This window comes from Bos javanicus, chromosome 6, assembly GCF_032452875.1.
Source record: "Bos javanicus breed banteng chromosome 6, ARS-OSU_banteng_1.0, whole genome shotgun sequence".
NCBI classification, from domain to species: domain Eukaryota; kingdom Metazoa; phylum Chordata; class Mammalia; order Artiodactyla; family Bovidae; genus Bos; species Bos javanicus.
Window position 1 is genome coordinate 113,636,530 of NC_083873.1, and position 14,028 is coordinate 113,650,557.

General features: G+C 52.4%; 1 protein-coding gene across 5 annotated transcripts in view; it reads left to right on the top strand.

Moving 5' to 3' along the window:
- The window catches only part of TBC1D14 (TBC1 domain family member 14), a 109,244-nt gene that overhangs the window by 84,194 nt on the left and 11,022 nt on the right, over positions 1-14,028 (top strand). For all 5 annotated transcript variants that reach the window (XR_009737160.1, XM_061420923.1, XM_061420922.1 and 2 more), the window contains 4 exons: positions 829-923; positions 1,693-1,764; positions 2,595-2,723; positions 3,867-3,976. Coding sequence is in view for 4 of the 5 variants with exons in the window: in XM_061420923.1 (XP_061276907.1) it covers positions 829-923; positions 1,693-1,764; positions 2,595-2,723; positions 3,867-3,976 (406 nt within the window). In the remaining variant the exon portion in view is untranslated. The remainder of the gene's footprint in view (positions 1-828; positions 924-1,692; positions 1,765-2,594; positions 2,724-3,866; positions 3,977-14,028) is intronic.

The following is a 14,028-nucleotide window of genomic DNA, read 5'->3' on the forward strand; positions in this document are numbered from 1 at the left end:
AATTCCCAAAAAGGGATTTTTTTTTTTTAAGATCAAATGAGTTAAAGAAAAAAAAGCTTTTATAAGACAGATGATACCAGTTCCTGAGAGTTGTCTGTGTCCAGACGTGCTGGAGGGCTGGGCGTCATGTACGGCTTCCTGTGTTCGCTGATGGACAGTAGCCTGGCCCCCAGGAGGGCTCAAGTGCCAGTTTATAGAGGACAGCTGGAGCGCCTTCCAAAGGGACGGGAACACTGCCTGTTCCTAGGTTATGCTTTCAGAGTTTTCCACGACACACAAATGATTATGGTTGCTTCTGTTGGTTAAGTAGTATCTTTTCTGCTGATCGTTTTTTATACCATGTGGTATTGGAATTTTAAAAATATAAAGCAAGTTATCCATAGTTATTTGTTACAAATAACACACAGTGATGTTATACTGCAGTAACTCCCATATAGTCTACGTTTATAGCAGCAATGTTCTAGATCAAATGATTTTTCTGATGTTATCCATGTCTGGAATTCATTTGTGTTTATTCCCTTACTTGTCCTTAATTCTTTAATTCCAACTATCAACAGTTGTTGATAAAAGGTAATAACAAATTAGATCGTGATTTCAGACCCTAGAAAATATCTGATGATGACCTAGCCTTAGACGGTGCTGTGAGATTTTTGCTCTTAAAGTAAAGAACTCTGCAAACTGTTGATGCTGTAGGCTCAGGTTGTAATTAGGTCCACATGCTCCTGAAGACTGTCCCTTCCTTGTTTGATTCTCTGAAGAGTTTGAAGCCTTGCAGTCGCTCCACAGACTTGCCTCTGAGAGGTGTGATGACTCCTGGTCTTTTGACAGATGCTGGTTTTTCAGCAGCAGACAGAGAAGCCAGTCTGGAGCTGATTAAACTGGACATCTCCAGAACATTCCCCAGTCTCTGCATTTTCCAGCAAGTAGGTGGTGGTGATCTGTTACTTTCAGTATGTTTTGTCTAAAATGCCAAATTGCATGCATTTGTGATCAGATTTGAAAAGTACTGGGGATCTTTGTTGGGAGGGTGGGTCTTTTGCTAATACTTTCAGACTCTTAAAAATAAGGATGACTAATGATGGACAGGGAAGCCTGGCGTGCTGCAGTCCATGGGGTTGCAAAGAGTCAGACACGACTGAGCAACTGAGGTGAACTGAACTGAATCCTCTCTGACAGATGGTTAATGTGACTTCGGAATACCCAGTCTGGTTCTGCCATGCCCGTGTTCCTAGCATCATGCTTTGCACACACTGGGTAACCAGTAAAGGATAGTGGAGTGAACAGCAGCAGATGAGTCAGCGGCCTGCACCTGCCATGCTGAAGCGTCGTAAACACAGACAGTGACAGGCAGCGGGGTCAAGGGGGCAGAGAGAACCATCAGGACGAGGGTACGGCTGGAGGCAGAGGCAGACTGACCATGGGCACCTACCTGCTCTGGAGAGCCTGGGTACCCGGTCACCGTGAACTTGACGGGGCAGTACAGTCACCCGGCAGCAGCTGGATTAAGGGTGTTGTTCCAGTGTGGTGCTCACACCGGCGCACCAGCTTGTTTCAGAGCAACTTTGTGGGTCGAGCGCGTCAGCCGTGGCCAGTGGTTCACTTGTCTGGTGCCGTGGCGGTGCCGAGCTGCCGCGGCGGCGGGCCCTGCACGCTGACCTGGCTGACGCGTGTCTCGTGTGTTGGTCCTTGTAGGGTGGCCCGTACCACGACATGCTGCACAGCGTTTTGGGCGCGTACACTTGTTACCGACCGGATGTGGGTTATGTAAGTGAACCTTTCCGAGATTTTCTGACGTTCTCCTCTAGAAAGAAAGTCATGCTCTCCGCCATCTCACCGTAGCGGCAGATGGTGGGTCACGTGCCCCCATTTTTGTGAGCTATGAAAGGCTCACGGTCAATGACTCGCCTCAGTTTCCTCGTAGGGAGATTGAGCTGCCCTGGCTACTCTGTGGCATCCATCTTTTTTTTTTTTTTTAAAGCCTGACGTACGAGCCTAGTCGCTCAGTTGAGTCCTACTCTTGTTGCGACCCGGTGGACTATATAGCCCACCAGGCTCCTCTAGGTCCGTGAGATTTCCCCAGCAAGAATACTGGAGCAGGTGGCCGTTTCCTTCTCCATAGATCACGTTTCAGTTGGGTTTGATTTTCATGTTTTGCATGTGATTCTTTTTTTTCCCCCAACATTAAATCAAAAAAGCTTTTTAGTTTTAACTGTTTTAAAATTACACTGCTGCGGTTTCTGCGGCTAGCGGACGCGTGCTGGCACGGCTTTAGGGTGACGTGTTCCCTTAGGTGTGCATTTCCATGGTGCCCGGACGCCGGACCTTCCCAAAGGCAGCGGGTCTGTGAGGTGCAGGAGGAGGGTGTGCGAATGAAGGAGTGCAGACAGGTGGCCGGCGTGGCAGGGCGGCGACTCTGCGTCAGGATGGGCAGGGCCCTCGAGGCCATGGGCCTAGCCTGCGGGGGTGGCAGCGGGTGGGGGCAGCGTGGGCCCTTCCAGCGCAAGGGCATGTGGGCTCCTCCTTCAGGGAGACGCAGGGGCTGCTCCAACCGCGGTGGCTGCCGGTGGTTTGACCGCCCTCTTTCCTCCTCTCAGGTTCAGGGCATGTCCTTCATAGCGGCCGTATTGATCTTGAACTTGGATACTGCAGATGCCTTCATTGCTTTTTCTAATCTTTTGAATAAACCCTGTCAAATGGCATTTTTCCGAGTGGACCATGGCCTTGTAAGTATCCCCATGTGTGTGTGGTGCCCTGGGTGCCGTGTCTGCACAGAGCAAGAGCAGCTGTGCCCTTCTGTTCGGTGGGAAGCTTCCATTTTCCCCTCCCTGGGGTTACTTGGAGCAAGTAGTGCTATACAGCATGGAGGATTACCGGGGCACTGTGTTGACTCTGAAAAATGGGCGGTTAATAGCCATACATATGAATTTCGAAATGCATTCTTCCAGCAAGTGTTTCTGAGAATAAACCCTTGGCGTGAGAGGGGACGGGTGCCCCCACACGGACATCCTTGCTTTGTTTCAGAGCAGGCCCTTGGCCCGGTTCCCCCACGTGGAGGTCCGCGGGGGAGGCCGGTGCCCTGCAGCTGTTTCGGCGCCGCACCCTGGTTGGTGCATCGTGCTTTCCCGCAGACCCCGTAGGAAGTTGAAGAACCCGTGCCGGCAAGACGCGGGCTGGGGTGGCTGGCTCCCTGTCCCTTCTGTGTTTTCTCCCGAGCTGTCTCCTGGGCTGCACGTGAGGAGGCCCACGGTCACCCTTGCCTGAGTGTCAGTATCACACCCCCTCTGGGAAGGCCGGGGGTCGGCACGGAGGCTGTGTGTTTCCTCAGATCATCCTTAGATGGCGCATTCCTTTCTGGTTCTTGGAGGAGAATGAGCCGTCAGGGGTCAGCCTTTGCCATGGGCCAGGGCGTGAGTTGGAGGCCGCACCTTGCAGGCGCGCGAGGCGCCCTCGTTAGGCAAGTTACGCACCTGCTCTGCAGAAGGAAGGGCGCCCACCCAGTGTTCCTGCCTGGAGAATCCCACAGATAGAGGGGCCTAGTGGGCCACAGTCCATGGGGTCACGAAGTCAGACACGAGTGAGTGACTAACACTCTCTCTAACACTCTGGGTTTCAGTTCTTTTATCTACAGGTTGAAGAAATGATGAGGTGTAGTCAGTTACAGTGACGTTACAGGGAGGTTAGAGATTATGCCTGTTTAGAAATCGCCTGTTCGCTGCCTGGTTTAGGGTTACCAGTAAATATACGTGAGCAGTTTACATATGAAGATGATTGTTGGAATCTAGGGGCATTAAGTATACTGACTTTCCCTGAAGATTGGAAACGTGCTGATAATGTATTTATTAGTGTATTTCACATTTTCTCCCCAGATGTTGACGTACTTTGCTGCATTTGAGGTATTCTTTGAAGAAAATTTGCCGAAATTATTTGCTCATTTCAAGAAAAACAACTTAACTCCAGACATCTACCTAATTGATTGGTAAGACTGCATTTTTATGCATCTTGAGAGTGTTTTCTCATGTCTGTGCCCCCATCATTCATTCCTCACTGCGGGCTTCTTTTGGGGCCCAGGTGGCCCCCCACCTCCTGCTTTACAGTCTCCCTTCTGTCCCGAGCCCGAGACGCCCTGTGTTCACAGCCCGGGCTGCCGGTCATCAGCTCGGCTCTGATCCTCTCTTGATGCCACGTGACTTTCACCGGTCCTTCCCAACTCCCTCCAGGGGAGGAAGGTGCCTTGGACCTCTGTGTTTCCAAGATTCTATTTACTTGTTCCTCCCCGAGACGTCACTCAGCCCTTGGCCTGTGCGGGCTCTCCGCTGGGATCGGGGGCAGACTCGGCACTTTATGTCCAAAGCTCCCACCTGGAGGAGCACCTGGACCGGGGGCCGTGCAGCCTGTGGGGGCGTCAGGACCCACGGGGATGACCCCGAGCTGGAGCCGAGGCCTGCCGTTAGCATGCACACTCTGGGATCAGCAGGCCACGGCTGGTGGGGTGGGATGTGGGAGCCTCCTGCAAAGGGCCAGGGCAGCAGGCGCGAGCTCCAGAAGCTGAGTCAGGGGTCGTGGATGCCAAGCTGAGGGGCTCAGGCAGGAGTCCAAGGGCCAGAGGGAGAGGCTGGCGGCTTCCACTTGGGGCGAGGATGGCGGCGGGTTCCGCCCAGAAGTGAGTTTCCGGTTCCCGGGGAGGCAGGGGAACCGGGAGGCAGAGACAGTGAAGGGGAAGGACCGGGGCTTGAGCTGAGGCCGCAGAAGTGGGTGGAGGGCCGGGGGGGGGTCTCGCTGGCCAGAGGCGGGGCCCTGGGGCATACTGTGGTCGTGAGGGGTGCCGCGGGTGCCGTCAGCCGCGCCAGGCTGGGCTTGGCAGGATGGCGAGCCGAGCCGGTGTTGGACACGGTGGTTTTAGGGCACCTGTCGGACATCGAAGTGGCCGTACAGATAGAGGGTTCCAGAGAATTCCTGCTGGAGCCTAGACCAGGAAGTCTTCATGCAGGGTGGATTAGTTGCCTGAGGAGAGGCTGGAAAGGCTGGGGTGTCCCCCACCGGGCACCAGGTGAGGAGGCCAGGGCCTCCTGGGGAACAGGGAGCGGTGTCTTGGGTCCCGGAATCCCGCCTGAGCTCCGGCCACTCCCGTTACATCCCTGTAGCCCGAGCACGGCTGAGGAGCCTCCCTGAGCCTGTGGCCTCGTCTGTCCACCCAGACGACTGGCCTCTGAGGGCCCTGTACAGGGCACCAGCCTTGCGAAGGCCTCCAGCTCGCAGAAGGAGGCGTCTCTGGACCGAGAGGCCGTTTGGGTTTTTGCACCAACGTGCGCAGTGAGCCCACAGCTGCTAGGAACACACAGCGGGCTTGGCTTTCCTCTGTGCTACTTGTTTCAGGAGGCAAAGGCTTACCTCTACAAGGCAAAGGCCAAATGTCTTCTGAAATGAGGCCCCGCCCTTTAAGTAAAGCTGATTTGTCTGCTCCCGTGGGAGCAAGCCTGGGGGATGTTGCTTCTGTCCTGAATCCTGGAACCGTTCGAATTCTGCTGAATTCGTGCTGGGGATGAGGGTGTGGAGGTCGGGGCTGGTGTCACTGTGGGTCAGTCCAGACGTGAGGCCACGAAGCCGCCACTGGTGGGGGCTGGGCTGGCCTGGCCTGTCTGGGAGTGTTTGGGGCCAGGGTTAAAGGTCACCTCCATTTAACCAACAAATGATTTCTCCACACTGTGAACACTCAACTCTTGCACAGACTGTCCTGCTACACGCCTGTTTGTGCACCTGTGCTGTGAGATTTGACTGTGAACCCTGACCTCGCAGATTCCCAGGCCTGAAGAGTGTCAATGGAGGGTCATATGGGATCAGAGTCTTCAGCTTTGACATTATCTGCTTAGGCCACCGAGTTAGAGTCTTAGGATTCCCGGCTCACGAGGAACTTTGGAAAAACACTGTCCTGGAATAGTGTCTCTCAAGCTTATTTTTGCCTTGACTTGCAAAAGTAAATCAGTTGTGTGTTGTGACGCAGTGTGTGGCCGTGTGTTTGGAGCAATATAAGATAACATATATGACAGAAACAGTTGTAAGAAACAATACTCACCAGCCTTTATTATGTGTAGAGAGCATGCTGAAGTCTTCTGTTTTCTTTGTGCAAAAAAAAACCAGGCTGCTGCTGCTCCATGCCGATGGTGTTACAGGGCAGCGGTCAGTGACGGCCACGACGGGCAGCATGAGGGGTGCTGTACTGCAGGGAGCGTCTCTGCTTCATTCCAGGGTGATGGGGGAGAGGGGCCCAGGCCACAGGGACTCGCATCTGTTAGTGCTTCTCACGGTATCTCATTTATCCAACCCTTAGAACAGGCCCCGGGAGCGAATCGTAAGACATCTGTTTGACACGTGAGGAAATGGAGGCTCGGCGAGGCAGAATGACTTGCCTGAGGTTGTTGGCTTGCTGGATGGCAGCGCTGGTGTTCGAGCTCAGGGCCAGCTCCAGAGCCTGCGTGCGTCCCCTCGGAGTGGGTTGAGTCTGAGGGATTTCTTAACCAAGGCAGCATACCCCGTGCGGAGGGCCCCAGAGCTGCAGTCTATGTGTTGGTGAGCGTGGGCGGCGAGGGTCGGACGTGTGGGTGGTGAACGTGGAGCAGAGCGCAGGTGTCTGGGTGCAGGGCCGCTCCGAGGACTCCTGCCCTTAGACCTTGTGACGTGATGTGCTTGGAGCCTGAGGCCCTGTGGATGCTCGCGGTGCCTGGGTGCGGCCTCTGCTGGTGCTGGGGCCTGGCTGCTTCCTGGAATCAGGGCCATGGGTGCCCTGTCTGTGTTTGCAGTCCCAGCGCGGGGCCGGGCGCACAGGGGGTCGTTAGTAGGTATTTGAGTTGATCTAAGCCCAGGAAACCGCGCAGTGCACATCTGAGTGCGTCCGCAGGGACCCAGGCTGTCCGTGCGGTGCTCACGGGCAGGTGGAAGCTCAGAGCAGGAACAAGGAGGGAAGGAAGCCCAGGGAAAGGGTTGCTCAGGACCTGCCCCAGAGGCTGGTGTTTCAGAGACACCGCTGCCCTGTTGCATCTTCACAGCACCTGGAGCAGTCCCCTTTTAGCACAGAGGGAGCCAGCGAGGCCCGTCCCGCAGTGGGCAGCCCAGGTGGCCCTCTCTCCGTGCTCATCCTGCTTCTGCTGTGTCCCAGCCCCTTCCCCGGCCACGTCTGCTCCCCAGTGGCAGGGCTGCCTCAGGCACACACGGCTGTGCGGGTGTCTGCAGAAGATCAGGTCGCTACCCCCACCCCCTGGGCCCCCGGCCCTCTGCACGGCTGTGGGCCCCGCGGTTTGGCTGCTGAGTGTCCTGGGTGAGCCGTGTGGGTGCTCATGGGAGACCTGTCTGCCTGCCAGGAGCCGTTTAGGACTTGCTCCTTCTTCCATCGCGGGACACTTTCTCCACCCCCTGGGTTATTGCGTTAGTTTTATAAGACGTGGTCTTGCCCAGTCTGAGAGCCCCTCTTCCAGAACCCCTCTCTCTCCCCTCCCCACAGCGGTTGGGGTTCCCTTCATGAGAGCACCCCTGTTTCTCGCTGCCCCCGCAGTGGACCCAGTGCAGTCGGTGTCCTCAGTGACCCCCGTGCCCGGCCCCATGCTGGGCTTGGAGTCCTGGACCCAGGGATGCACCCGCTCCCAAGGGGCCCCTTCCTCGGGTCTGAGGTGCACGGAGTCCAGCCTGTGTCTCGCACGGGTGCCCGCCTCCCCACGTGTTCAGGGGCTGCCGTCTGCCCAGCACTGCAGAGACTTCACGGTGGAGACTCAGATTCACTTGCTGAGGCCGTCCTCCTGGCAGGGATCTTACCCAGTGTGCTCGTCTCTCCTCTCAGCTCACACAGACACAGGGGGCCGAGCGGGCTCTCACCCTCCATTCCCGGCTTCCTGCAGAGTTTCCATCGTTCAGACCATCAGATGTCCGTGTTTTGTGGGAGAACTGACATGCAGTCAGTTAACTTGTCAGAATATTTCCTACTGCTGTCAAATATTAGAGTTATTAGGAGGCATGGATAGGTTTTGTAATAGATAATCCTGAATTAATGGAATAATTAAGCAGAACATTCTGTATCCTGATTAACGTTTCTTGAACGTTTGGTGGTACTTGGAGATCCTGTCATCGTACCGAGTCTCTACCTTAAAGGCAGGTTGGGGTGAAATTACTGACGGAAGAGTTTTGTTTCCATGGCATCCAGCATCCTTTTCATTCATAGCTTCTACTTTCCGGTTTCAGTCAGTTCAGTCACTCAGTCGTGTCCAACTCTTTGCAACCCCATGGACTGCAGCACACCAGGCCTCCCTGTCCATCACCAGCTCCCAGAGGTTACTCTCAAAGTCATGTCCATTGAGTCGGTGATGCCATCCAACCATCTCATCCTCTGTCGTTCCCTTCTCCTCCTGCCTTCAATCATTCCCAGCATCAGGGTCTTTTCAAATGAATCAATTCTTCACATCAGGTGGCCAAAATATTGGAGTTTCAGCTTTAGCATCAGAGCTTCCAATGAATATTCAGGACTGATTTCCTTTAGGATGGACTGGTTGAATCTCCTTGCAGTCCAAGGGACTCTCAAGAGTCTTTTCCAACTTTCTTTACAGTCCAACTCTCACATCCATACATGACTACTGGAAAAACCATAGCCTTGACTAGACGGACCTTTGTTGGCAAAGTAATGTCCCTGCTTTTTAATATGTTGTCTAGGTTGGTCATAACTTTCCTTCCAAGGAGTAAGCGTCTTTTAATTTCGTGGCTGCAGTCACCATCTGCAGTGATTTTGGATCCAAAAAAAATAAAGTCAGCCACTGTTTCCATTGTTTCCCCATCTATTTGCCATGAAGTGATGGGACCGGATGCCATGATCTTATTAGCTTTCTAAATGTTGAGTTTTAAGCCAACTTCTTCACTTTCATCAAGAGGCTCTTTAGTTCTTCTTTACTTTCTGCCATAAGTCTGGTGTCGTCTGTGTATCTGAGGTTATTGATATTTCTCCTGGCAGTCTCGATTCCAGCTTGTGCTTCATCCAGCCCAGTACCTAAAAACTCCTCCAGAGCAAAGTTGTCTTGCTGAGCAGCAGGTGTTTGAGTCGCATCTGGCACCCCATGTGGGGGCCTCCTCAGCGTATGTGCGGAGGGTGGGAGGAGGTTTCGGAGCCTGAGGCTGGGGGACCTTCAGGCAGAAGGACTCACATAGCCTGTGGTCACTGGTGCACCCACCCCCGCCTGGCGGATGATAGAGCCTGGGTGCTGAGGTAGGGTTCACATTACTTACCTGCTGTCTGCAGCCCCTGCTCAGGGCTGGTGCCTAACGTGGAAACACCTTTGGGATCAAATTGGAGGGTGCTCTAGGGGCTCAGAGGTGGTTCTCTCTGCTTGCTTCCAGGATTGTGGGGGGAAGAGTTAGGCTTGTTAATTAGTTTCAACGGAGACTTACATAACTACCTTCACTTTTTAAATGCGTGTGGTTCTCTGTTGTTTCATGTTGTTTTATGTAATCGCACAGAATCCAAGGAGGCTGAGTAGTTACCTAGCAGTGTCTATGCTCCTTGTCTGAGTTTTTAGGACACTGGGAGCACCATGGTGGGGTGGGCTGGGGGTTCAGGGCCACTTCCCAAGCCAGCGCTGGGGGCGGAAGCTCCTTCGTAGGAGCCAGTGGGTGGGGAATGCTCTGGGCACAGCTGGACGTCGGTGGTTGAAGGTCCAGGTCTCCGGTGGTGTCTTCTCAGTGAGGACATTGCGAGGTGAGTTTTCCCCTTTTGTTGTTAAGTCGCCAAGTCATGTCCGACTCTGTGACCCCACGGACTGCAGCATGCCAGCCTCCCCTGTCCTTTACAATATCCCGGGTTTGCTCAGACTCACATCCATTGAGGCAATGATGCCATCCAGCCATTTTGTCCTCTGTCATCCCCTTCTCCTCCTGCCTTCAGTCTTTCCCAGCATCAGGGTCTTTTCCAATAAGTCAGCTCTTCTCATCAGGTGGCCAAAGTATTGGAGCTTCGGCGTCAGCATCAGTCCTTCCAATGAATGTTCAGGGTTGATTTCCTTTGGAACTGACTGGTTTGATCCTTTCCTCTTTTCAGTTCAGTTCAGGCGCTCAGTCATGTCCGACTCTTTGCGACTCCATGAATTGCAGCACGCCAGGCCTCCCTGTCCATCACCAACTCCCGGAGTTCACTCAGACTCAACGTCCATCGAGTCGGTGATGGATATGAGTCTGAGTGTCATCCAGCCATCTCATTCTCTGTTGTCCCCTTCTCTTCCTGCCCCCAATCCCTCCCAGCATCAAAGTCTTTTCCAATGAGTAAACTCCTTGCATGAGGTGGCCAAAGTACTGGAGCTTCAGATTTAGCATCATTCCCTCCAAAGAACACCGAGGACTGATCTCCTGTAGAATGGACTGGTTGGATCTCCTTGCAGTCCAAGGGGACTGTCAAGAGTCTTCTCCAACACCACAGTTCAAAAGCATGAATTCTTCAGCGCTCAGCTTTCTTCACAGTCCAACTCTCACATCCATACATGACTACTGGAAAAACCATAGCCTTGACTAGACGGACCTTTGTTGGCAAAGTAATGTTTCTGCTTTTGAATATGCTATCTAGGTTGGTCATAACTTTCCTTCCAAGGAGTAAGCGTCTTTTAATTTCATGGCTGCAGTCACCATCTACAGTGATTTTGGAGCCCCCCAAAATAAAGTCAGCCACTGTTTCCACTGTTTCCCCACCTATTTCCCATGAAGTGATGGGACCAGATGCCATGATCTTAGTTTTCTGAATGTTGAGCTTTAAGCTAACTTTTTCACTCTCCTCTTTCACTTTCATCAAGAGGCTTTTTAGTTCCTCTTCACTTTCTGCCATAAGGGTGGTGTCATCTGCATATCTGAGATTATTGATATTTCTCCCAGCAATCTTGATTCCAGGTTGTGCTTCTTCCAGCCCAGTGTTTCTCTTGACGTACTCTGCATATAAATTAAATAAGCAGGGTGACAATATACAGCCTTGACGTACTCCTTTTCCTGTTTGGAACCAGTCTGTTCCATGTCCAGTTCTAACTTGCTTCCTGACCTGCATACAGGTTTCTCAAGAGGCAGGTCAGGTGGGCTGGTATTTCCATCTCTTTCAGAATTTTTCTGGAGAAGGAAATGGCAACCCACTCCAGTGTTCTTGCCTGGAGAATCCCAGGGACGGGGGAGCCTGGTGGGCTGCCGTCTATGGGGGCGCACAGAGTTGGACACGACTGAAGCGACTTAGCAGCAGCAGAATTTTCCACAGTTTATTGTGATCCACACAGTCAAAGGCTTTGGCATAGTCAATAAAGCAGAAATAGATGTTTTTCTGGAACTCTCTTGCTTTTTCGATGACCCAGCAGATGTTGGCAAGTTGATCTCTGGTTCCTCTGCCTTTTCTAAAACCAGCTTGAACATCTGAAAGTTCGCGGTTCACGTATTGCTGAAGCCTGGCTTGCAGAATTTTGAGCATTACTTTACTAGCATGTGAGATGAGTGCAATTGTGCAGTAGTTTGAGTATTCTTTGGCATTGCCTTTCTTTGGGATTGAAATGAAAACTGACCTTTTCCAGTCCTGTGGCCACTGCTGAGTTTTCCAAATTTGCTGGCATATTGAGTGCAGCACTTTCACAGCATCATCTTTCAGGATTTGAAATAGCTCAACTGGAATTCCATCACCTCCACTAGCTTTGTTTGTAGTGATGCTTTCTAAGGCCCACTTGACTTCACATTCCAGGATGTCTGGCTCTAGGTGAGTGATCACATCATCGTGATTATCTGGGTCATGAAGATCTTTTTGTACAGTTCTTCTGTGTATTCTTGCCACGTATTCTTAATATCTTCTGCTTCTGTTAGGTCCATACCATTTCTGTCCTTTATTGAGCCCATCTTTGCATGAAATGTCTCCTTGGTATCTCTAATTTTCTTGAAGAGATCTCTAGTCTTTCCCATTCTGTTGTTTTCCTCTATTTCTTTGCATTGATCGCTAAAGAAGGCTTTCTTATCTCTTCTTGCTGTTCTTTGGAACTCTGCATTCAGATGCTTGTATCTTTCCTTTTCTCCTTTGCTTTTTACTTCTCTTGTTTTCACAGCTATTTGTAAGGCCTTCTCAGACAGCCATTTTGCTTTTTTACATTTCTTTTCCATGGGGATGGTGTTCATCCCTGTCTCTTGTACAATGTCACGAACCTCAGTCCATAGTTCATCAGGCACTCTTATCTATCAGCTCTAGGCCCTTAAATCTATTTCTCACTTCCACTGTATAATCATAAGGGATTTGATTCCTCTTTTACCTCAGGCTAAAACTTACGTTTCTGCATCCTCCCTTCACTTGTGATTTCCTCACCTGGGGTTTTTCCAGTGGTCATGTATGGATGTGAGAGTTGGACCACAAAGAAGGCTGAGTGCTGAAGAATTGATGCTTTTGAACTGTGGTGCTGGAGAAGACTCTTGAGAGTCCCTTGGACTGCAAGGAGATCCAAACAGTTAATTCTAAAGGAAATCAGTCCTGAATATTTATTGGAAGGATTGATGGTGAAGCTCCAGTACTTTGGCCACCTGATGTGAAGAGCTGACTCATTGGAAAAGACCCTGATGCTGGGAAAGATTGAAGGCGGGAGGAGAAGGGGCTGACAGGATGAGATGGTTGGATAGCGTTACTGACTCAATGGACATGAGTTTGAGTGAGCTCTAGGAGATGGTGAAGGACAGAGAAGCCTGGCGTGCTGCAGTCCACGGGGTTGCAAAGCATCGGACTCGACTGAGTGACTGACCACCACCACCACGTGTAAAGTGGAGACGATGACGGCTCTTCCTCAGGGGTGGCCGTGGCTGACTCAGGTGGAGCGTGTAGGGCAGCGCCAGGCCTGGGAGCGTGTGCTGCTTGTTGACTCTGAGGAGCAGCGCAGGACGGCGGCAGTTCTCCCACCATCAATTTCTGAGAAGCAGCTTCTGCCTCCAGGCCTGGCTTCCCCGTCTCCCTTCCCTGGCCTGCTCCCTGTTTGTAGGCCAGCAGTTAGGTGAGACGTCGCCACTGGAAACGTGAAGCCTTGGCAGGAAAAAGGAAAACCAAAAACAAAATTGTTCTATTCCCCTTACATACATCACGGGGGGAGTAGGGACACACGGTTTCCATACGTCACGGGGGACGTGGGGACACACGTTTACATACATCACGGGGGACGTGGGGACACATGTTTACATACGTCATGTGGGAAATGGGGACACACGTTTCCATACATCACGGGGGACGTGGGGACACACGTTTCCATACGTCACGGGGGACGTGGGGACACACGTTTCCATACGTCACGGGGGACGTGGGGACACACGTTTCCATACGTCACGGGGGACGTGGGGACACACGTTTCCATGCGTCACGGGGGACGTGGGGACACACGTTTGTCTTCGTTGTCTTTTGTGTGCCTTTAGCCCCTCTGTTAGTTTAGCAATATAGAAGGACATTTCTTTTGTAATTAGTTGAGTTGGTACCTAAAGCTGTCATTTAAAAAGTAGTTTTATTTAGTTGCCAGAGCTGGGTCTTCACTGCTGCACGGGCTTTCCTCCGCTTGTGGCGGGTGGGCTTACTCCCTCGTGCCCTGTGCGGGCTCTCATGGTGGTGGTGGTGGTGCAGACTACAGGCTCCAGGCCACAAGGGCTTCAGTAGTTGTCACTCCTAGGCTCAGTGGTTGCGGTTTCCGGGCTGTTGGCACAGGCTCAGCAGTTCTGATGAACTCTCAGAACTGTTACTCTCTTACTTAGTTCTTAGTTACTCAGTTGCTTAGTTACTTTCAGGCATGGTCTTCCCATAGCACTGATCGAACTTGTCTCTCCTGCATTGGCCACCGAGCCCCCAGAGCAGCCCTGAAGCTGTCCTTTTTTGATACCCAGTGCAGTAACGTGCAGTCGTACTGGGGAGCACAGGACGCCTGTCCTGCGGGTGAGAAGTCCTGGGGCTCCCGCTTCCTGTGCGGGAAGTGCACCACAGTCCTGGGAGGGCCGGGGAGCCTTCCCTTTCTGTCCTGCCTTCCTCATGCTCATCCT